At 34.2% G+C, this 25,895-nt stretch overlaps 1 protein-coding gene across 2 annotated transcripts in view; it reads left to right on the forward strand.

Moving 5' to 3' along the window:
- LOC117927459 (protein ENHANCED DISEASE RESISTANCE 2-like) overlaps nt 1–25,895 on the forward strand; it is an 84,459-nt gene that overhangs the window by 12,870 nt on the left and 45,694 nt on the right. For both annotated transcript variants that reach the window (XM_034846946.1, XM_034846948.1), the window contains 4 exons: nt 13,268–13,335; nt 13,424–13,540; nt 13,691–13,731; nt 13,826–13,926. In XM_034846946.1, the coding sequence (XP_034702837.1) occupies nt 13,268–13,335; nt 13,424–13,540; nt 13,691–13,731; nt 13,826–13,926 (327 nt within the window). The remainder of the gene's footprint in view (nt 1–13,267; nt 13,336–13,423; nt 13,541–13,690; nt 13,732–13,825; nt 13,927–25,895) is intronic.

Here is a 25,895-nt window from a genome sequence, read left to right on the forward strand (position 1 = left end):
GTTTTAAGATGGAATGTAGTAAAGATGCAACAATATACCAAGAGTTTCTTGAGAAAGAGAGACTCTTTGATTTTTTGGCTGGTTTGAATGGTGAATTTGATCAAGTTAGGGTGCAAATTCTTGGGAGAGATCCATTGCCTTCATTGAATGAAGCATTTGCTATTGTAAGAGGAGAAGAGGGACGGAGAAATGTAATGCTAAAAACTTTTGATTCTGTGGATGGTTCTACACTATCTATCTCTAAGTCAAGTGTTAATGACGGAGTCATGACTACCACTATTGCTGCTGCTAATGCTGCAAATTCAAGAAGGATGGAGGGACGAAAACCAAGTGAAAAGGACTCACTTTGGTGTAGCTACTGCCGCAAGAATCGTCACACCAGGGAAAATTGCTGGAAGCTACATGGCAAGCCTTCAAATTTCTTTGGAAAAAATAATGGCAGTAGGGGAGGAAATTCAGGTTACAAGCCTTAATGTTATGTTGCTGATATAGAAGTGAAACAGCTGGAAAATACTGTTACTAGAGAAATTTTCAACGAGGAGGAGATTGATAAACTGCAGCAGTTTATTTCACAGCTTGAAAAACCAGAGGGTTCTAGTCATTTTGCCCAAACAGGTAAGTATTCCCAAGCCCTAAGTGCCTCTAGAAATCAATACACAAGCACTTGGATCATAGATTCAGGGGCTTCAAACCGTATGACCAGTTCCTCCAAGTCCTTCTCCACTTATTGTCCTTATCCTGGAAACCAAAAAATAAAGATTGCTGATGGAACTTTAGTCAGTATAGGGGGGGGGGTGGTTTGATTGGGCATGCTAGTGCGAAATAAGGGTTGTACTTTCTTGAAGCTAAAAGTGGCGAATATGATTCTATCCATCCTACATGTCGGAAGAACACACTACCAATAAGACTCAAGTTTGGTTGAAAGGATGTTCCCTACTATGTTTGGAAAACTAGATATTCAAAGTTTTCATTGTGATGTGTGTGAATTCGCTAAACACCATCGTGTGTCATTCCTTTGAAGGAATAATAAATGTTCTATTCCATTTAGCCTAATCTACACTGATGTTTGGGGGCTTACTCGAATTCAAAGTATTTCTAAGGCAAAATGGTTTGTGTCTTTTATAGATGATTGCAAGAGGGTTACATGGGTATTTCTTATGAAACACAAATCTGATGTTAGCACTATTTTTCTAGTTTTTCATAAAATGGTAAAAACCCAATTTGATGCCAAAATCCAAACAATGAGATTCGATAATGGAAGAGAGTACTTCAACCAATGCCTATCATCATATTTTGAAAAAGAAGGAATTGTTTATCAATCCTTTTGTACCGATACACCACAACAAAATGGGGTGGCTGAACGGAAAAATAGACATTTGTTAGAGGTAACTAGAGCCTTGATTTTTCCAATGAATGTTCCAAAGACGTATTGGGGGGAGGCTGTTTTAACTGCTGCTCATCTTATCAATAGATTGCCTTCCAAGGTTCTTGATTTGAAAGAACCCATAAATCTTCTCACACAATTCTATCCACACTTTGATGGTTTTAGTCGAATAGCCCAAAAAATATTCGGGTATGTGGTGTTTGTTCACATTCAAGCACATCATAGAACTAAACTGGATCCCCAAACTCTTAAAATGTATATTCATTAGTTATTCTCCAACAAAAAAGGGATACAAGTGTTATCATCCTAAGTCCCATAAGTTTTTTGTAACTATGGATGTCACCTTTAATGAACAACAACCTTTCTTCTCCCAATCTTATCTTCAAGGGGAGCCATTCATAGAAGATAGGGAACTTTTTCCTGATCTTACCCTTCCACTTTCTAAAACCAATTCTTCACTTGAATTTTTACCCCACAATACTCTAGAATTTGTTCCTCCTGAGTCCATAGAGAAGCCTAAGTCTATCATTCAAAGGAAAGAGGGGGAGAATCGTTCAACGCCGCTTGAAGTCTATTCAAGGAGGATGCAACCAGCTCTAGAATCTCTACATGCTCCAACCATTCACCCTGATAAAGGTACTGAAAATCAAACTATCTCTACCCCTAATGACATTAGTAACCTTGATTTGCCTATTGCCCCTAGAAAAGAAAAAAGACAATGCACCCAACATCCACTAAGCAACTTTGTTTCTTTTGACAACTTGTCATTCTCATATCAAGCACTTGTTTCCAAACTTAGCTTTATAAAAATACCTGAAACTGTTCAAGAGGCACATAGGGATGAGAATTGGATGAAAGCCATTTTGGAAGAAATGAGTGCATTGAAGAAAAATAATACTTGGGAACTTGTTAATCTTCCCAAGGCAAGAGAAAGGTGGGGTGTAAATGTGCTTTCACTACCAAGCATAGAGCAAATAGGACATTAGAGAGATATAAGGCGAGATTGGTAGCTAAGGGTTATACAGGAAACTTTTGCTCCAATGGCAAAGATGAATACTATTCGTATTTTGTTATCTGTAGCTACTAATTTTGATTGGCCCTTCTAGCAATTCAATGTAAAGAATGCTTTCTTGCATGGAGATTTGGAGGAAGAGATCTATATGGAACTACCACCAAGATTTATGGAAGACTCCATGAGAAATAAAGTTTGCAGACTAAACAAGGCCCTTTATGGTCTCAAACAATCACTTAGGGCTTGGTTTGGGAGATTTGCTAAAGTAATGAAAAACATGGGTTATTGTCAAAGCAAAGAGGATCAAACTCTCTTCATTAGACATTCAGAGAAGGGAAAGATAACAATTCTCATAGTATATGTTGATGACATTGTGGTAACAAGAGATGATTTGGAGGAAATGGAGAAACTAAAGACGAAACTTGCAAATGAGTTTGAAATTAAGGATCTTGGAAGGTTAAAATATTTTCTAGGAATCGAGGTTGCACATTCAAAGGTAGGAATAGTTCTTTCATAGTAGAAGTATACACTTGACCTTCTCAAAGAAACAGGAATGTTGGATGTAGACCAACAAACACCCCGATTAAGCTAAATCACAAACTTGATGGAGATGAAGAAGATGTGTCAATGGATGGAGAGAGATATCAATGGCTAGTAGGGAAGTTGATCTACTTATCACATACTAGACCGGACAAAGCTTATGCGGTGAGTGTAGCGAGTTTGTTCATGCATAATCCCAAGGAGATACATATAGAAGCAGTATTTAGAATTCTTTGTTATTTAAAAGCAACACCAAGCAAAGGCATTCAATTTCAAAAGGCAGAAGGAATCAGAGTTGAAGCATATACAAATGCCGATTGGGCTGGATAAATTACAGATCGAAGATCAACCTCTGGTTATTGCACTTTCTTAGGAGGTAACTTGGAGGAGTAAAAAACAATTAGTGGTAGCAAGATCAAGTGTAGAAGCAGAATTTCGATTCATGGCACATGGAATATGTGAATTTCTTTGGAAAAAAATCTTACTCATTGACTTTAGGGTTAGGTGGGAGGGGGCAATGAGACCTTATTATGATAACAAGTCAGCTATTAGCATAGCTCACAATTTGTTCAGCATGACCGTACTAAACATGTAGAGGTGAATCGACATTTCATTAAAGAAGAATTGTATAGTGGGCTAGTTTGCATCCCTTACATTTCCAAAAAAAACCAATTGGTTGATATATTAACTAAGGGATTTATAGCATATTTATTCTCTAACATCATAAATAAGATAGGGATGAAGAACATTTAATCACCAACTTGAAGGGGAGTGTTAGAGAATATGGACAGCCTGTAGGAAGACTTTCCAGCTAGGAAATATTTTTGAATCTAGTTTTTCCTTATTAGTTTAGTTGGCTGATCTTTTTGTTGAAATAAGCTCCTTCCTTTTTTCTTTTTCTTTTTTCTTTCCATTTTTGACCTCTTATAATTTGTATATATTTGATGTAATTCTATTGAAATAATACGAGAGAGAAATTCTAAAAAAATCCCAAAGTTAACACGTTTTACGTTTTAACCATTCTGGATGCTTCACGTTTTACGTTTTAACCACTTTGGACATTTTATGTTTTAACCCTAAACATTAAAACCTTTGGTTTTGATATGAATCTATTAGCTCAAAATATGGTACTAAGTTATACAACATACCTCATCCTTTAGGAATAATACTATGATAATGATATCATAATCATAATCATAATCATAATCATAATAATAATAATAATAATTAAAAAAAAAAATTTCCATTAGCTTAGCCCAAAATATGGTGCTAATTTATGGAACATACCTCATCTTTCAAGAGTAATACTAATAACTATTCTTGACGTTTTAACCCTAAACATTAAAAACCTTACCTCATCCCTTTAAGAATATAGGATTCAACACAACAAAGTTATGCTAAAATTATATGTCAATGGTGCGAAAAACTAGTTAATAATAGTATTTCTTTTGAAGATTTTGTGATGCATTATTTCAATGGGTATTTTGTGATGCAACATTATGTATTATTTGTCAATGGTGCGAAAAACTAGTTAATAATAGTATTTCTTTTGAAGATTTTGTGATGCATTATTTCAATGGGTATTTTGTGATGCAACATTATGTTAGTGGTGCAAAAAACTAGTTAATAATATTTCTTTTGAAGATTTTGTGATGCATTATTTTAGTTGTGCAAAAAACTAGTTAACGTGATGTAATATTTCTTTTGAGATCTCTTACTTCTTTGGTTTGAACACATTGATTAGTGCTATTGTTAGGATTCATCAATATTGTTTCTTCTTTGGTGTGAAAACACTGATTAGTATGAAGTGTCGTTCATCAATATTTGTAGTGACTTGAACCCAAAGGTCAGGACACTATAGTCATTTTACATGTGAAGCCTGGAGTAATTAGCAATATGCTAATCACAGAATCTTTGTGAAGTAGTAATTAAACTAACAAAAAGTCTTAACGAGAAATTGTCTTTCCATACAAAAATCCATAACTCAAATTATAACAATTCTCCTAAAAAGTAGTAGTAAAATAAGCCATTAATATAAAAAATATCCAATTAGATGGTCAAACAGATGTCCTTGGAAGGCTATTGCACAAGGTTTTCAGGACTTTTACCCATAAACCTGCTTTGTGGTGGGGAATTGGGAGAAAATCGAAATTTGGGAAGATTTATGGTGGGGAAATCAATCATTATGTTCACAATTTTTAGGTCTTTATAGAGCTGTCTCAGTGAGAACTATCACCATCTTACTTGTCCTTGGTAATTCCTATCCTCCTTCTTGAAACTTTTAACTTCCAATGCAATCTCATTGATTTAGAAACTGAACTTTTAAAAGGACTCATGTCTTCACTTGCTTCAATGCACTAGTCTGGTTTTACTGCAGATTCAAGAGTTTGGTCCTTATCTTTCTTTGGTTTATTCTCAGTAAAATCTTTTTTCACAGTCTTGTCCAAGTCCTTAAATCCAATCCCATTCCTTCTAGCTAATTTTGTTTGGAAATCAAAAGCCCCTTCAAAGGTATAGACTTTTTCTTGGTTAGTGGTGCACAAGAAGATGAATGCCAATGACATGCTACAGGTAAGAAGACCTTAAAAATCTTTAAGTCCTCATTGGTGTATTCTTTGCAAAGGGAGTGGAGAATCTATGAACCATCTGTTCCTATATTGCCTAATAACATTGGGGCTTTGCAATAAGCTTTTCACTATAGCTAATATGGATTGGGTTCCTCTTGGGAGTATTGAAGATATGATGGTTATTTCATTTAGAGGGTTGGGGAATTCAATTAGGAGCAAGACTCTTTGGCAGATCACTTGCCTCATTGTATTGTGGATTGTGTGGCAAGAGCAAAATCTTAGCATTCTTTCAAGATAAGTGTAGAACAAAAGAAATGTTGTGGGATCTTCTTTACTTTTGCTCCTCCTTTTGAGCCTCTTGTACTGTCACTTTTAGAGGAATCCAACTTAATGTTATTCAACTTAGCTAACTTTCGGTTTATAGTTTGAAAAGGGTGGATAACATTTGAGAGAGTTTGATTTTGATCTTTTGTGATATTTTATACATGTCTTTATCTGTATTTATCCTCGTATAATGGAAGAGTATAGTCTTACTTTGATTAGGTTTTGTATTTGGTGGGAAAGACCTTTCATCCTTCTCTTGGACTTTACTATTATCAATATATATATTTCGTTTCTAATAAAAAAAATCCAATTAAACTAATCTCATAGCTAAAGAAATAAAGGAATTCTCTTCTTACCAAAATCACGTGTACTTGAAAATATTTAGGTTATGTTTGGTTCTTGGAAAATGTGAGGGAAAATATAAGGGAAATAAAATATAGTGGAAAAGTGAAAGCAAAGAAAAAGTGAAGGAAAATAAAAAATAAATTTAAAGTCAATAAATTATTTTTATATAATATTTTGAATTCATTTCACTTATTTTAACCCTTTTATATAAAGATTAAATTATTTAAAAATGCATAAATTTCTAACTAATTTTAATTATATTTTGATTTTCTTTAAAAATTTTCATAGAACAATGAAACATGAGAAATTATCTTCTTTAACTTTTTTTCTTTCCTTCGTACTTTTCGGGAAACAAATATAACCTTAATAAAAGGAGTAAGCTTAAAAGCCTAATAAAGGTAAAGATCAAGTATATTTATTTTTCAATAATGAAATAGGAAGTGATTATTACATGAGTCTAATCATATGAAATAAACTTGTATTTTTTTTTTTATCAAAAACAAAAGATATGTATTAAATGAGAAAAGAAACATGAGAAGGATGAGGAATCCTCCCCATGAAGTACAAGCTTGATCAAAAGAACTAAGTAAACCTCCATTAACCAAGGAAGGTTATACAAACGGTATACATGTGTAACAAACTTGTGTTACATGTGCTATTTTCATAACAGTCTCAAACAATTTTTTTTAATAAATGTGCATATATTTTCTATTTGTTAACAAAAATGTCCATTATAGTGGGACTTATAGAAGTTGCTAGCTTTAGATGTTCCTTACATTGTGGAATTAGAACCAATTCAATGGTATACAGTATGTTAGTAACTACCCCATTAATTAGGTTTTTAGATCATCATCACCCCTGCCAAGGGTAATAAAGGTCAACATCTTTTCCTTTATTGACTAGAGTCAGATAACCAGAATGTACATGCAAGGCAAAATATAGTCAATTAAAAAAAATTCCCAATTTTAGTACATCAAACTTATCTAAATATTTTTCAAAATTTTAATAAAATATATGCTTGATAACTTATAACAAAAAAATAAATATATTTTCATAGAATCCCCTTGAGTTGGATAATCCTAAAGAAACAAAGTTACATAATTTTCCTATGAATCATCCGAGAGATTTGAAAGAATCCTTCAGACTAAAGTTCTAATAAATATTTTCCTCGGAAGTATATATTTATTTATATTGTAACCCTATATCAACATTAGGTGAATTAATTCATTTTAGGGAAAATATCTAATTTTCATTATGTAGGTTGACTTAACTTTGTTTTCCTAAAAAATTACACAAATTTCTTTCCTAAGAAATTCTAGCATCCAACCATCTAACATCTATTTAACTTTCCATTAAGATTAAATCTTTTACACAAAAAAGGTGTAGTCTCTATGAAAGAAAATCTATTATGGATGAAAGTTGCATGGACGCCCATGCAAAATTCCCATATGCTTAATACCACACCAAAAACACCTTTGCAACCTAAAAAAGCTTTTAAAAATGCCTACTACTTCTAAACAATAGCTTATTATTTTCCAACCCCAAAACATGTTACCAAAATTCTCATAACCACATTCTATTGTTCTCAATGTTTCCCCATAATAGTCATATAGTCTTCATATGTGGTGCCCTATGGATTCACTCACAACAACAAAACATCCATGAGCATGAGATTTGACCTCACCACTTTAACCTTTATTTTTGTATTCTTTGAAAATAAAATGTACAAATCCACAAGATATTTCCATCATATGCAAACTTTCATTCTAGCATTGATTTCTTCTCAAATATTTATCAAAATAACTCTAGGTTTAAAATTTATGAATTTGAGATTCGTTTAAACACCAATTTATTTATTTACATATTTTCTATTAATTATTATTATTATTATTATTTAACTAAAATAACAATTCTATTCTAAGGAGAAGGAAAATATTTTTGAACTAAAACTCTTATCCTAAAGTTTTTCTGAAAAGAGAAAAATATCCATTTTATTCACCTTGGATTTGAAATCCTAACTTGTGTCTGTGCTTTGTTCATCATAATGTTCGAAAGATTTTTAATAACTATTTAGAACAATTTTTTTAGGGTTTTATATTATTATTCTTATTATTATTCTTATTATTATTATTTATTACTTTATTTTTTCTTTTAGCTTACAACCCAAAGTTTAAGCCCATGGGCTATGAGGCCTAAAATTTAAGCTTATGGGTCCAAAATTATATTTTTGGGCTAACTAAACCCTTAGCTGTTACATCCTCCCCTCCAAAAAATTTCAGTGCTATAAACTAGGTGTGTGTGGAATATGAAAAAAGGCATAGATATTTTTCTTTAAACTCCTTTTCTAGTTCTCAAGTAGCCTACTTTTCTGAATGATTACTCCATTGAACTTTTGACCACGACACCTCAAAGAACCTTATCCATCTTATCAACAATTTAAACGGGGAACTCCTCATAAGTGAAATTTTCTACCAGTTGTAAAGGCTCAAGTTCCACTGTATGAAAAGGATCATGGACACACTTCCTCAAATTTGATACATTAAAAATATTATGAATCCTCTATAATCCTAAGGGCAGGGTAACTCGATAGGCCAAAGTGTCAATCTTCTTCAGAATCTCAAAAGGTTTAACATATCTAGGACTCAACTTTCCTTTTATTCCAAATCTCATCATTGTTTTCATAGGTGAAACCTTGAGAAACATATGATCTCCAACCTTAAACTCTAAGTTGCGCCTTTGATTATCTGCATAGCCTTTTTGTTGACTCTTAGCAATTTTCAGTCTTTCTTTCATCAATGCAACTTTGTTTGTGGTCACTTGAACTAGCTTTGGACCTAAGATTTTCCTCTCACTAATTTCATCCCAACAAATTAGGGACCTACACCTTCTACCATACAAAGCCTTATATGGTGCAATACCAATACTAGCTTGATAGCTATTGTTATAATCAAATTCTACCAAAGGCATATGGCCTTCCCAACGACCTTCTAAATCCAGGATACATGCTCTCAAAATATCCTCCAAACTTTGATTGACCATCTATCTGAGGATAAAAGGCAATGCTATATCTCAATTGAGTCCCCAAAGCTTTTTGTAAGCACTTCTAAGATCTAGTAGTTAAACGAAAATCTTTGTATGAAATAATAGACACTAGAACCTCGTATAATCTTACAATTTCCTAGACATATAAGAAGATCAATCTATCTAGGGGAAATGTGGTCCGAATAAGGCAAAAAGTGGGCTGATTTTGTTAATCTATCAACAATTACCCAAACCATATGTTACCTCCCATAGACTTCGGTAATCTAGAAACAAAGTCTATTGTAATATGCTCCTATTTCCACTTAGGAATGGGAAGTGGTTGCAATGGCCTTACTGGGTATTGGTGCTTAGCTTTTACTTGTTGACAAGTTAAGCACCTTGCAACAAAATAAGCAATATCTCACTTTAAACCAAGCTACAAATAAAGTTGTCTCATATCTCTATACATCTTGGTCCCACTAAGATGATTTGAAAATTTAGAGCTATGAGCCTCTTGTAGAATCTCTTTTCTCAAAAATCTAATTTGAGGCACACATTGTCTAATCCTAAACTTCAAAATCCCATTATCTAAAAGTGTAAACTCGGGTTTAGTACCTTTCTAACACAATTCATGATTTGCATTAGCTATGAGTCTTCCCCACGTGATGACATAATCCTCTCAACTAGATTTGACTGAACACTAAGACTAGCTAATAGTACTTCAGAATCCAGAATTGTGAAGTGAGCCCCCAATCTCTCCAAATCACACAACAAATGAGGTGATCTTCCTCGTAGGGCTTCAAAGAACTACTAGAGTTTCTACTCAAAGCATTAGCAACTACATTTGCCTTGCCAAGATGATACAGAATGGTGCAATCATAGTCCTTAAGAAGCTTAATTCACTTCAATTGTCGTATATTTAATTCTTTATGAGAAAATAAATATTTTAAGCTTTGTGGTTTGTGAAAATTTCATGTGTAGTTATGAAAATAATGTCTCTAAATGTTAAGGGTAAAACCATAGTTACCAACTCTAGCTCATGAGTAGGATAGTTGAGCTCATAAGGTTTCAATTGTTTAAAAGCATAAGCACTAACCTTCCCATGTTGCATTAATACACAATCAAGTCCCTGGTTTGATGCATCACTAAAGATAACCTATCCACTTGAGCCCGAAGGAATAGTCAACATTGGAGTTGTCACTAATCTATTTTTCAACTCTTCAAAACTATACTCACATTCACCAGACCATATAAAGTTAATTTTCTTCTACGTATGTTTAGTCAAAGGTAGAGTGATCTTGGGGAAATGTTTGTAATACCCATTAAATCCTAAAAAGCTTCTAACCTCAGTTACAGTGGTAGGCCTTTTCCAAGTAACCGTAACCTCCACCTTGCTAAGATCAACGAATTCTCTTCACACATAATCCTAAATAATAATTGAATCACAAAGGAAACTAAAATTTCAAAAAGGAAAAAAATACAGATTCTCTTCACACATAATCTAACCCAACCTCAACTATGTTGAGAAGTCTATAGGATCATATCCTATAGCTCTGATACCACTTTGTAATGACCTAAACTCGGAGGCCAGGATACCATGATCATTTCACATGTGAAGCCTAAAGGTTAAAGCGTAAAGTCAGAGTATTTAGCAATATCTTAATCACAAAACCTGGGTGAAGTAGTAATTAAACTAATAAAAAGTCTTAATGAGAAATTGCCTTTCCATACAAAAATCCATAACTCTAATTATGATAATTCTCCCAAAAAAGTAGTAGTAAAATAAACCACTAATACTAAAAATATTCAATTAAACTAGTCTCATAGCTAAAGAAATAAAGGAACTTCTCAAACCCTTCCTACCCATGTCATTCCTTCCTAGAATCAAGTGTACTTGAAAACATTTAATAAAAGGAGTGAGCTTGAAAGCCCAACAAGGGGTAGAGATCTAGTACATTTATTTTTCAAAGGTGAAATAGAGAATGTTTGTCACATGAGCCCAATCATATAAAATAAACTTGTATTACATGTGTTATTTTCAAAACCGTCTCAAATCAAATTTTTCGATAAAATAAAAATGTCCATCATAGTGGGACTTACAAAAGTGGCGAAATCATTACATTTTGATCGGCAAAACTAGAACCAATCTAATGGTATACCATAGGTCAATAACTACCCTATTGGCTAAGTTTTTAGATTATTGTTACCCCCATCAAGGGTAATAAAGGTCAACATCTTTTCCCTTGTTGACTAGGAACAGATAACTAGAATGCACATGTGGGGCAAAATAGGGTCAATTAAAAAAATTCCCAATTTCAATACTTCAAACTTATCTAAATATTTTTCAAAATTTACAAAAAAAAAATATATATATGTATTTGATCATTTATAACAAAAAACCATATTTTCACAAAATCCTCTTACTTGAGTTCAATAATCCTAAAGGAATAGAGTTACAAAATTTTCTCATAAATCACCCAAGAGATTTAAAGGAATCCTTCAGATTGAAGTTTTAGAGCATATATATATATATATATATATATATATATTTATTTATTTATTTATTAGTTAACCCTATACCAAAATTAGGTGAATTAATTCATTTAGAGAAAAAATCCAATCTCCATTATTTAGGTTGACTTAACGTTTTTTTTTTCCTATAGAATTACTCAAATTTCTTTCCAAAGAAATTCTAGCCTAATGTTTTCTGATATCCTACCTTCCAACATTTATTCAACCTTCCATTAAGATTAAATCTTCTACACAACAAAGGTGTGGTCTCCACATAAGAAAATCTATCATGCATGAAAATTGCATGGTGCCCATGCCAAATTCTCCTATACTTAATACTACACCAAAACCACTTTAACAATGTATTAGCCTTTAAAAATACATACTACTTCCAAACAACATCTCATTATTTTTCAACCCTAAAACACACTAAAGAAATTCTCAATTATATTGCACTATTCTCATCATTTCACAATAATAATCATATAATGTCCATATGTAGCACCCTATGGATTCACCCACACTAACAAAACATTCATGGGTGTGAGATTTGATCTCACCACAACAACTCATTTATTTTTTTAGTTTTTTATTTTTTATTTTTTTTATACTCTTTGAAAATAAAATGTGCAGATCCATATGATATTTCTACTATATCCAAACTTCCATTGTAGTGTTAAGTGCTTCTCAAATCTTCATCAAAAGAACTCTAGGTTTAAAATCTTTGAATTCTAGGTTCACTTAAATCCCAATTTATTTATTTACTACTCAGCTTTGTAGATCAAGCCTTTGTACCATATTTTTCTATTAATTATTTCTTTTTTTAAAACTAAAATATTAATTGTATTCTAGAGAGAAGGAAAATATTTTTTGAAGAAAAAAATCTTACCTTGAAGTTTTCTCTGAAAGGAGAATAATACCCTTTCTCTTCACCTTATATCTCAAAATCCTAACTTATCTCTGCCCTTCGTTCTCTACCTGCATCTTAAAGAGTTTTAATAAATATTTTGAAAGTGTTTTAAGGTTTTTATATTATTATTATTCTTAACATACATACACAAAATTTAATCTCATATGGCTTTAAATCCATAGGACTCAAAATTTATGCCCAAGGGCCCAAATTATATTTTTGGGTTAACTTAACCCTTGGGTGTTACAACATTATATAATGTTTTACTCTCTATGGGCCTTTTTAGGGTTTCTTCTTCTTCTTCTTCTTTGGTGCAAAAAGACTGATTAGTTCAGAGTATTGGGATTCATCAATTATTATATTGCAATATTGTTTTATTAATACAATCTTATTAATTGTGATCTTGTTCAGTAAGTGTTTGCACTTGCATTTCCCTTGCCTGCTTCATTGTTTAGTTGTTCAACTCCTAGTTACACATTGGCATCACATATATTTTTGTCTCAGTTCTATTTTATTTATCCTTTTTATAGGAAACATTCTGAGTACCATAATACTTTCTGATTTGTAAGCATCTTTTCATAGTTCTAACTTAACTATTGTTTGCATTTACAAAAATGTGCTCATAAAATTTTCCTTTCTAAATGTTTTTACAGGTATAGTGCACTGGAGGATGAAGATGATCATGGTCCTCGATTACTAAGGAGAACAACGTTTGGAAATGGTGTCTCTGAATTTTCTTTGTTTTGTTAGTTTTCTTATTCTGTATTATGTTTTGGAGACATTTTGATGAATAACTATATAATTGGCAGGTCCCCCTGAGTCAGTACTTGATTGGACAGGAAGGTTTGATGAAGATTTATTGAATATGAATAACAGCAATCAAGTTGTTTCCAGAAAGCATTGGCGCCTTCTTCAATGCCAGAATGGCAAGTTGCTTGTTGTCTATTATTAAGTTCTCTCTCAATTGTGTGATGATCAAGATGATATATCATAGATGGGGATTGGATTATTCATACCTGAGCTACAGTGCAATGGCATCATGAATCACTAATAATAGTTTAGACAAATTATTGCAGGACTTCGCATTTTTGAGGAACTTCTTGAAGCTGATTACCTTGTATGTAGTGTCCTTCTGGATTTACTTTGTAGTCCCTTACTTATCAGTTAATTAAGATCGTTTAGTTATTTTGATTCCGTTATGTTACATGCAGCGAAGGAGCTGCAGTAGAGCAATGGGGGCTATTGGTGTTGTGGAGGCTTCCTGTGAAGAGATATTTGAGCTTGTGATGAACATGGATAGCACACGGTTTGAGTGAGTATTTTCCTTGTTAACATTTGAGTAGCTAATTTTCTTGTTCAACTAAAAGTTCATTGTTTTTCATTGTTCTTGATGGAAAATTTTTACAGGACATACTTCATTAAATAGTGCCTTCTTAAGAATTGATGGTTCTCAACTAGAAAGTTTTCCTGCTACATTGTGGCTTATTTATTACTTTTTACATGTTTTGAAAGTCTTTGTCAAAACATGCCAAAAATAGTAGAAGAAAATACCTAAGCTAGGAAGCTCATGATTTTACCCCCTAATTATGGAAATGGTTTTTCATTTTTCATTTTTTTTTTTTTTTGATAAAAAGCAATCTATTTATTGAGAGGGAAACATAAGATAAGTTAGAAAGATGAATGAGCTATCCTTTATGCCAAACCTATAAATAAGAAAAGAAATACAAGCATGTGAGCAAAGAGAACAGCCAGAAACCAAAATCATGGTGACTTTGCATGGGAAATTGTAAGTTTTGAACTCAAGGAAAGAGGGAATTTCCAACAGAACCCTCTCTATCAATGAGGCTCCTTGGTTACCTTGCTGATCCACTGATTGGAAGTTAGGCATCTAAGTGAAAGAGAAAGCTGATTCATCTAAAACATCAACAATTTTGCAAATTCAATCATTCAATTTCTAGGACTCCCTATCCCTAAGAATATTTTCTCCAGAAAGTTTCCATCAGTGGTCAAACCAAAATCGACTAGCTTGGGAAAAAAAAACTTTAACATGGATTCTTGAGAAGAGAGGAGCCGTGGTGGTCCCCCCCGGACCGCCCAGATCCCACGAGTTATGGCCGCAGTAATATCTAAAGATGTCACCAATCCCATTTGCCCTAGATTACCCTGGAGGAAATCATGAGAAGACACCTTAATTGCCACCAAGGGAGAGAAGGGGGAGGGTGAAGGGGAAGGGATGCTTCTAATCAAACATAATCTTGCTGGAAGGAATGCTTGAGAATTTTTTGTAATCAACCCCTAAAAGAAGTGAGGTAATGCAAAGTGTCCCACATGAAGTATAAAGGCCTCCTTGCATAATTGAAGATCTTTACATCCTCTTGATCCAAATTAGACACTACTTAAGAACTTTCTCCCTAAGCATCCTTGTAAGACTATATGAAGTTGGAATGAGTTGTACATCAATTCAAAAGCAAATGGATAGTGAAGGAAAAGATAAGCCACTATCTTGACATTGCCTAAAGGAAAGGGCTCAAGGCTTAGGTCTTTAAACGACTTTCTAACTTGTAACAAGATATTGGTGTTGATCTTTTTATAAAACACTAACCAAATAAAGAGCTTAAATTCCTAACCTCATTTAATTTGATATTATTTAAGTGAATTGCAAGAAGAAAATCCTGGAAAGGCCACAAGTAAGATTTAGTGAATAACTCTTGCAAGCTCTTAGCAAAAAACCCTACCAATACCAAGAAAACTCCTACCCATGTTAGGATCCCTAAATATTGATATCTTATTTTGTAAAGTCCACATAGACTAATCATGGCAAACCATGTCCTTGTGGATCACTATGACATGTAAGTTCCATCATTGTAACACTAATTACAAAGCACCATGTATCTTGAAACTTAGTAGTTCATATTCAAGATCACTCTCCACTAACATGGCACTTGGTGCACATTTGTCTTGAGCTCCAATGCATAGACCGGTTCATGTTCTCCCTGCATAGCTGCTATGCCATAGTTTTGCATTATTTGAACATGGATGCTTATCTCCAAATATATTCTTGGGTTGCTCAGATGTCTATGGAACATGAATGCTTGTTTTTAGAGGATGCTAAGGGAGTCTCTCCTACTCTACTTTTTGGTGAATGTGACATCATGTGAACTTTAGAGGGTGACTGCTTCACTTTTCTCATAGGAAAAAGTGCACTTTCATCAAAATACTTAAAGCCAAGGATGAAAATATAAAAATTCATGGAATATTGGTGGTTGAATTTTACACAAATATCAGATATATCAAACAAAACATTTGGAGAAAAAATTTGATGGGAAGGAAAAAAAATTGTGACAATTTTGTAAGAAACTTTAATAAATAATAAAACATTAATAATACATATATTAAATTAGTTTCTTAGAGAAACTAATATAAATATGGTATTGTAATATTAAACAATAAAACCATGTACACTGATCACAATATCATGAAATGAAGTTTGTATGACCATACATGAATATTTTGGTTTCTTTCCATAGCTTATTATGAAGAGGAAACTTTTTGGATTTCTCTTTGTGCTATATTTGAAATTGTATATATTTGTTAACGAGGATTGTCACAACCCAAATTCCAGGCAACCCATAACTTGGCCTATGACCTGAGGTCAAAGGTTTGACCCTAAGGGTTTCTCCTAGTCCAAGCTGGCAGTTAACCAAAACATCCTGAATTTTTTTTTTTTTTTTTTTTTTTTTTTTTTTTTTTTTTTTATCTAGGAATAAGCCACCACAAAAATTCCTCCAACTAAAGTTCCAACCCCTCAATATACAAACCGATACTCAAGAGTAATAAGAGATAGTAATTATCATTAAAGTTTAAAATAAGAGTTCACAGTTGAACAAGTTAACCAAAATAAAGCCTTATTACAAATATATAGTTTCAAAGTTTGCTAATACAAGTTCCAAAATAAACCAACATAACCACTATACTACAATCCCCTAAGTAGCTCCAAAATCTCTTGGGGCATTTTGAGGTGCTTCCTGCTCTATCTGTTGATCCTCAAGAGTTATATCTGCATCTAAAAGTTTTAAGAAAGAAAGGGTGAGCATTTCCACTTTGCTTAATAGGGTGTTTTGCACCCAAGCGGGTTAATTTATATTACTAAGGTTCAAAGATATACCAAATAAATATTCAACCATAAAGTTAATAACTCAAACGTTTCATTTACTCTTAAGTATAATGCTTCAACAATTAAATAAAATGCATGTGGGGATGTGACATGTAGTTATACAATGCACTGTCGTTCTCGGGCTTTCACCGAAGGATACGTGATCGTACGCAAATACACTCCCCATTCGGAGTCTTCCCGGGATAAATTTTTGGGTCTTTCACCCTAGGAATCTCACTCCCTTCTTAATTCGCCTCTCACGGGCCTTTACTTTTTATCATCATTTTATTATTATTATTTTTTTCCATTTTATGCAACCTTTCAACAATTTTTATTTTCCTTTACACAACCATGATGTATATGAAATGCAATGAAATTACATATCATCATCCACAAATATCAAAGAAAATTCCCACTAATCTAAATATCAATATAACATAATTTATACCATAATTTAACTTATTCTCAACAATCCCATTAAATTTAATAACCAAACAGTATCATTTTCCACAATTAAACTACCAACAACATCCCAATAAATTCTCAATAATCCGAATATCAATAAAACATAATTTATACCATAATTTTACTTATCCTCAGCAATCCCATTAATTTTAATAACCAAACGCTATCATTTTCCACAATTAAATTACCAATAACATCCTAATAAATTCTAAATAATCTAAATATCAAGAAAACATAATTTATACCATAATTTTACTTATCCTCAACAATCCCATTAATTTTAATAACCAAATACTATCATTTTTCCACAATTAAATAATCTCATCATAAAAAAAATTTCAAGGAAAATTCCTAAATCATCTAATAAAATTTCTCCAATCACAAATATTCCTATTTAACTCCTAACAACAAGATTTATAATTTTCTTCAAGAAAAGGGCATTAAATCAAAGTTTTTGGGTTAAAACACCTTACCATAGATCTAACTATCCAACCGTTGAAAACGAAATCCGACACTGTACGAATGTTCCTTGTGTTCAATAGAATGTTCCCCTAAAATCTCACACGAAACGGACGTCGCTTGATTGTCAAAATGGCCGGCCGAAAAACAGCGGCGCTATCTACTTCTAGTCACCGAGAACACCCCTCTCTTTTTGTCACTTTTTTTTCCTTCCTTTTCCCACTTTCTAATTCTTTTCTCTTTCTTCACCCTTTTTCTTTCCTATTTAAGTGAGTCACCAAATGTGGCGGCCAACCCAATCCAAATATATCATATATATATATATATATTATTAATTTACTTAGTTTTTCCTTTTCTTAATTCATTTTTCATTCAATTTTTTTCTACACTTCACTAATAAATTGTCAAACACCAATATAAATATTTTATTTTTTTCTATAATTTATTATTAATTAATTTAATCTAATTTAATTTTTAATTAGTTTAATTTATTTTCATTTCCATTTTTGTTTTTTTTTTTGTTTTTTTTTTGTTTTTTTTTTTTTTTCTTCTGTTTTTCAAAAAATTTCATTTCTAGAATCCTAAGGAATTTCCTACTAAAATGCTGATGTGACACGAAAATTCAACTTAGTTGGTTGACTAAAAAAATCCTTTGAATTTCGTGAATCCAAATTTGACATGTGTTCTCCAATTTCCCTTTTTTGACTTTTCAACCATCACCAAAAAGAAGAATTTTCAAATTTGAAATTCTGATGTAGCTTAAAAATACTCGGTCATTACATCCTACCCCCTAAAAGAAATTTTGTACCGAAATTTAAACGAACTTACCTAAAAAAATATAGAAAAGTTGTGAATAGTGTCGTCTTATTTCTTCCTCAAGTTCCCAAGTGGTTTTTTCTATCCCATGGTGTTGCCACCACACTTTGATTGCGAGGATCACCTTGTTCTTGAAACTATGCTCCCCAACTTTCAGAATTTGCAAAGGTTCCTCCAAATAAGACGTATCTTTATGAATCTGAACATCTTGCAAGTCAACTACCCAAGTTGGATTTGGAGTACACTTCCTTAGCATCGATTCATGGAAGACATCATGGACTTGGGATAGCTGCTGAGGCAATATTAACTTGTATGCTACTAGGCCAACTTTCTTATCGATCTGGAATGGTCCCACTAATCTATGGGCTAACATCCCCTTTTTCCTAAACCAAAATATGCCTCTTCGAGGAGACACCTTTACAAAAACCCAATTCTCTTCCTCAAACTCCAAGGACCTTCTCCTTTGGTCTGCATAACTTTTCTGTCTATCTTGAGCAGTCTTAAGTTTTTTCTTGATGAGTTGTATCTTTTTTGTAGTTACTTGGACAATCTCAGGTCCTAAAAAATGACTCTCACCCAACTTTGTCCAACACAAGGGCGATCTACAAGGTCTCCCATAGAGTGCTTCATAAGGCACCATGTCAATGCTAGATTGGTAACTATTGTTATAAGCAAACCCTGCCAAAGGTAAAAAATGTGTCCAATTCCCTCCAAAGTCCAAGACACAAGCCCTCAACATGTCTTCTAAAATCTGGATTACTCTCTTTGACTGACAATCCATTTGAGGGTGAAATGCAGTGCTAAAATTCAACTGGGTGCCCATGACCTTTTGTAAACTCTGCCAAAACTAGGAAGTAAACTTAAGATCCCTATCAGACACTATAGACAATAGTATTCCATGTAGCCTCACAATCTCCTGTACATACAATTTAGCCAGAGAGTTCATGGAGTTAGTAGTCTTCATGGCTAGAAAATGAGCTGACTTAGTAAGACGGTCCACAATCACCCAAACTCCATTTTTCTTGCTTCTAGTTCTTGGCAACCTTATCACGAAGTCCATAGTAACATGATCCCACTTCCACTCAGGTATGGGTAAAGGTTGCAACAACCCTGTAGGCCTCTGGTGCCCAGCTTTAACTTGTTGACAAAATTGACAATTGGCTACATACTGAGCAATTTCTCTCTTTATCCCACTCCACCAAAATTGTCTCTTTAAGTCTTGAAACATTTTGGTATTCCCAGGGTGAATGGTATACTTTGCTCTATGAGCATCTGCTAGAAGTTCATTACTCAACTCCACATCCCTTGGAACACACAATCTTCCTTTAAATATCCCGCTCCCATCTACCTGCATAGACCAATTTTCATCTATTTCACCTTCTACCAACTGGACTTTAACCTTTTCTAAAAACTCATCATGAACTTTGACCTCCACTATTCTTTGGATAATCATTGGTTTAGCTGATACACTGTACAAGCATGGACCTTGTCCTTCCCAACCAAGACATAGCTCAAAATCCTTAATAATTGCATGCATCTCAAACTTTCTCAACCATAAGCTAGACAACCGACCATAATGCTTCCTACTCAGGGCATCTGCTACAACATTTGCCTTCCTAGGATGGTAGTGAAGAGCAAAATCATAATCTTTCAATGTCTCCATCCATCTCCTCTGCTTAGAATTCAAATCCTTTTGAGTGAAAATGTATTTCAAACTCTTATGGTCATAGTACACTTCAAACTTCTCTCCATACAAATAGTATCTCCAAGTCTTAAGGGCAAACACCATTGTTGCAAGCTCCAAATCATGTGCTGGATAGTTCTGTTCATGTGACTTTAATTGCCTTGAGGCATAAGCTAACACCTTGCCTTGCTGCATTAGCATGCACCCTAACCTCACTGTAGAAGCATCACAATAAATTGTAAACAACTCTCCACTAATAGGAGTAATTAACATTGGTGCAACGGTCAATTTCCGCTTCAACTCCTAAAAAGCATTCTCACACTCCTCATTCCATTCGAATTTCACCCCTTTTCTAGTCAATCGAGTCATTGGTGTTGCAATTCTAGAGAAGTCTTCCACAAACGTCCTATAGTATCCAACCAAACCCAAGAAACTCCTAACCTCAAATACATTAATAGGCCTTTGTCACTCCTGCACAACTTCCATCTTGGAATGATCCACTGCTATTCTTGTTTCAGAAACCACATGGCCTAAGAAATTCACTTTAGTAAGCTAAATGTCACGGACTTAGTCTTTTCCTAAGCTCGTGCGGCACTTAGACAAGTCAAGACACTTGATCTTGCTAAGTCAGCCTTACTTCCAATGCTTAGCTTGTTCCGCTAAGACGCTCGCGACTTGGGAGGTTTAGAAGGCGTAGTAGGCGACTCTTAAAGAATGGAAGCTTTATTGCTTTCAAAGGAAGTTATACAATGCTTGGAAGCTCACTTGCTTGGTTAGGAAGTGATTTGGGTGGTGCCTTGGCCAAATGAGACCCTCACCTATTTATAGGCACCAATGAAACTCTCTGGAACCTTAGAGGGTTCCTTTCAAATCAAGAAGATTTTAGAATACCCTACACAATTCTATGTACAACCCTATGTACAAGAGATCTCTAGAATTCTCTAGAAAGCCTTGGACTCTTCTCATGCCTTCCACTATAGTGTAGAGATGTGTGGACATCTCTAGGCATCTCTAGAACCTTCCACACTCTTCCCACCAATGGCTTAGTGTAGATAGTTCCAGGAGTCTCCAGAAGCTTCCCTCCTCCTATATAAGCCCCATGAGGAGGGTCATTTGAAGCATCTTGTGACATAAAGCTCTCTTTTGTCCAACTTCTCATACAACTGGTGTCTTCTTAAGATTCTAAGGGTGGTCACCAAATGCTGCTTATGCTCCTCCAAACTCCTTGAGTAATTCAAGATATCATCCACAAAGACAATCACAAACTGATCTAAGTAAGCATGAAATATTTTGTTCATCAAATCCATAAAAGCAACAAGGGCATTAGTTAACCCAAAAGGCATGACTAAAAATTCATAATGCCCATATCTCGTTCTAAAAGCGGTCTTGGGGACATCTTCTTCTCTAACCCTCAGTTGATGATACCCAATTCTTAAGTCAATCTCACTAAAATACTTTGCACCCTTCAATTGATCAAATAAATCATCTATCCTTGGAAGATGATACTTATTCTTCATAGTAACCCTATTCAACTTCCTATAGTCAATACGCAACCTCAATGTGTCATCCTTTTTATTCACAAGCAACACTGGGGCTCCCCATGACGATGTACTTGGACAAATAAAACCCTTACTCAACAATTCCTCCAACTAAGTTTTCAACTCCTTCAACTCAAGTGGGGCCATCCTATAGGGGGCTATTGAAATATGATCCATTCCTGGATATACTTCAATAGAGAAATCAAATTCTCTATGTGGTGGTAAACTTGGTAACTCATCTGGAAATACATCTTGAAACTTCCTCACTACTAGAATTTTTGTGACGTCCTTCTGGGCTTTTTCCTTGCCATGAAGGCAAGCTAGGAAATTTATTGATCCCTTCTTCAATGCATACTGATAGCACGGATCGGACTGCGAAAAAGGCAAACTAACATACTTCCCTCCAACAAAACAAATTTCAAATCCATCCGGAAAACAAAATATTATCCCACGACGATGACAATCAATAAGTGCTCTATACACTGCTAACCAATCCATTCCTAAGAAAACATCATATCTAGTCATATCCAAAATCCTCAAGTCCACCTTAAGTGCCATATCCATCAAGGTAATAGCGCACCCCTTGCATATTCTATCAACTTTAGAATTTGTACCCATAGGGGATTTGATAAGTAATAGATTTTTTACCCTTTCCGTTTTCAACCCCAACGCATTAGCACAAGATGTAGAGATAAAAAAAGAATGAGTTGCACCAGTATTAAACAAAACATGCACCCAAGTACTATAGACCAAAATCATACCTTCTACCAAAAGGGCATCATCCCTTGGTTCTGTTAGGGTTAGGGCGAAAACCCCTAGTTGCTGCCTGCCTCTTGCACTCGACCCCTCAAAGGATCGAGTTTGACTACTCATAGTAGCTGTCCGGGCTCCCTGCATTGCTGGGGTAATTGGGGTGTCTGATAGTAAGACAAATGAAACTGAGGAGGCTAAAATGGTAAAGTTGGTTGCTGTTGAGGGCCTCCTTGTGGTGCGCCCCTTAATGGGCAAGCCCTCCACAAATGATCTCCTTCTCCGTAACCATAACATACTCTGGTAGTGGTTGCCCTCTGAGCACCCTGCTCACTTCCAACATAGAAAGAAGAATGCCACTCATACTGTTGGGCTCGCTGCCTCTGTTGCTGATTTTGAGGTCTCCTTTGGGAACTTCCACCTACTTTTTGTTTCCCTTTTCTATCTCCTCTTTGTTCCCAAATTTGATTTGTGTCCTCTATGTCTTGCTTTACCAACAAGGCTCTTTTAACCAACTTAGAGTAGTCTCTTAAAGTTAGTGGGACCACTTTAGTTCTGATAGCAGGCCTCAACCCTTATGGAATTTTCTTACCTTCTCTCCTTCTTCACTAATCATCCCCATAGCAAATCTAAATAACTCAGAAAAACGGGATTCATATTCCAACACTGTCATAGTCCCTTGGATGAGGTGCTTAAATTCCACTCTCTTGGCATGCTTGGCCACCTCTCCAAATTATTTATCCAAAAAGAGCTTTTCAAATTTCTCCAAAGTCATGACATCGGTGTCATACACCCTCTTCATTGATTCCCACCAAATATCTGATTTGTCCACTAGCATGTATGCTGCCAGGCTAACTCTCCTCTCCTCGAGTATGTCCAACCCAACCGAAATTCTCTTCATACACCTCATCTAGTGTTTTGTTGCTTCAGTATTTGGTTCTCCATTAAAAGAGGGAGGTTGCATCACCATAAACCTCTTCATTGCCTCCATCTAGCTCATTACTGGCCTAGCAGAGCGGCTCCTTCTTTGGGAGTGGTCAGAATTGTCCTGGCCTTGGGTACCCCTCGACCCCCTGGAACCCTAGCCTCTCATTAATTGAGTGGTCTCCCGCAGTTCCCTTCTAACTTCCCATAGCTCCTCCCTTACTTACTCTAGCTCCTCATTTCTTTCAGTCCTTCCTCTTCTTGACCTTCCTGCCATTTCAAATCCCAACAAGCCCTAATCCAACCACACTTCCAAAGTGAGCAAAATAAATTCACATATAACAATTTAGCAACATCAATAACTATTAAAAACTTTCATTTTCATACAATCATAAAACATAATTCAACATAATTAACACCATACACTTCTTACTATCATCAACAAGCACCATAGCAAAATTTTTCAAACACCAAGAATAAGCAATTAAATAAATAAATTAATAATCAGCTCATTAACTAATTACATACAACAAATCATAAGCATAACAATACACACAAACACAAATAAACATTGATCCCAAGGTATTATTGCCACCTTGGCTCTAATACCATGTTGTCACAACCCAAATTCCGGGCAACCCAAAACTTGACCTATGACCCCAAGTCAAAGGTTTGACCTTAAGGTTTTCTCCTAGTCCAAGCTGATAGTAAACCAAAACACCCTGAATTTTTTTTTTCTAGGAATAATTCACCACAAAAATTCCTCCAACTAAAGTTCCAACTCCTCAATATACAAACCAATACTCAAGAGCAACAAGAGATAGTAATTATCATTAAAGTCTAAAATAAGAGTTCATAGTTGAGCAAGTTAATCAAAATAAAGTCTCATTACAAATATATAGTTTCAAAGTTTGCTAATACAAGTTCCAAAATAAACCAACATAACCACTATACTACAATCCCCTAAGCAACTCCAAAATCTCCTAGGGCATTATGAGGTCCTCCCTGCTCTATCTATTGATTCTCAGGAGCTATATCTGCATCTAAAAGTTTTAAGAAAGAAGGGGTGAACATTTTCACATTGCTCAGTAGGGTACCTTGCACCTAAGGAGGTTAATTTACATTACTAAGGTTCAAAGATATACCAAATAAATATTCAACCATAAAGTCAACAACTCAAACATTTCATTTACTCTAATTATAACGCTTCAACAATTAAGTAAAATGCATATGGGGATGTGACACGTAATTATACAATGCACTGTTGTTCTCGGGCTTTCATCAAAGGATACGTATCTGTACCCAAATACACTCTCCATTTGGAGTCTTCCCGGGGTAAATTTTTTAGTCTTTCACCCCAGGGATCTAACTCCCTTCTTAATTTGCCTCTCATAGGCCTTTATTTTTCATCATCATTTTATTATTTATTTATTTATTTTTTCCATTTCATGCAACCTTTCAACATTTTTTATTTTCCTTCACACAATTATGATGCATATGGAATGCAATGAAATTACATATCATCATCCACAAATATCAAAGAAAATTCCCACTAATCCAAATATCAATAATTCATAATTTATACCATAATTTAACTTATCCTTAACAATCTCATTAATTTTAATAACCAAACACTATCATTTTCCACAATTAAATTACCAACAAGATCCCAATAAATTCTCAATAATCCAAATATCAATAAAATATAATTTATACCATAATTTTACTCATCCTCAACAATCCCATTAATTTTAATAACCAAACACTATCATTTTCCACAGTTAAATTACCAACAACATCCCAATAAATTCTCAATAATCTAAATATTAATAAAACATAATTTATACCATAATTTTATTCATTCTCAACAATCCCATTAAGTTTAGTAACCAAACACTATCATTTTTCCACAGTTAAATAATCTCATCATAAAAAAAATTTCAAAGAAAATTCCTAAATCACCCAATAAAATTTCTCCAATCACAAATATTCCTATTTAACTCCCAACAACAAGATCTATAATTTTCTTCAAGAAAAGGGCATTAAATAAAAGTTTTTGGGTTAAAACACCCTACCACAGATCTAACAATTGAAAACGAAATCCAACACTGTAAGAATGTTCCTCGTGTTGAGTAGAATGTTCCCCTAAAATCTCACGTGAAACGGACGTAACTTGGCCGTTGAAATGGCCAATCGAAAAGTAACTGCGTTGTCCACTTCCAGTCGCCCCCCCCCCCCCCCCCCCCTCCCCCCCGTTTCTATCACTTTTTTTTCCTTTCTTGTCCCACTTTCTAATTCTTTTCTCTTTCTTCACCCTTTTTCTTTCCTATTTAAGTGAGCTACTAAATGTGGCAGCCAACCCAACCCAAACATATCATAAATATATATATATATATATATATATATATTATTAATTTACTTTGTTTTTCCTTTTCTTTTCTTAATTCATTTTTCATTCAATTTTTTTTTCTACACTTCACTAATAAATTGTC

Source organism: Vitis riparia, chromosome 2, assembly GCF_004353265.1.
Source record: "Vitis riparia cultivar Riparia Gloire de Montpellier isolate 1030 chromosome 2, EGFV_Vit.rip_1.0, whole genome shotgun sequence".
NCBI lineage: Eukaryota > Viridiplantae > Streptophyta > Magnoliopsida > Vitales > Vitaceae > Vitis > Vitis riparia.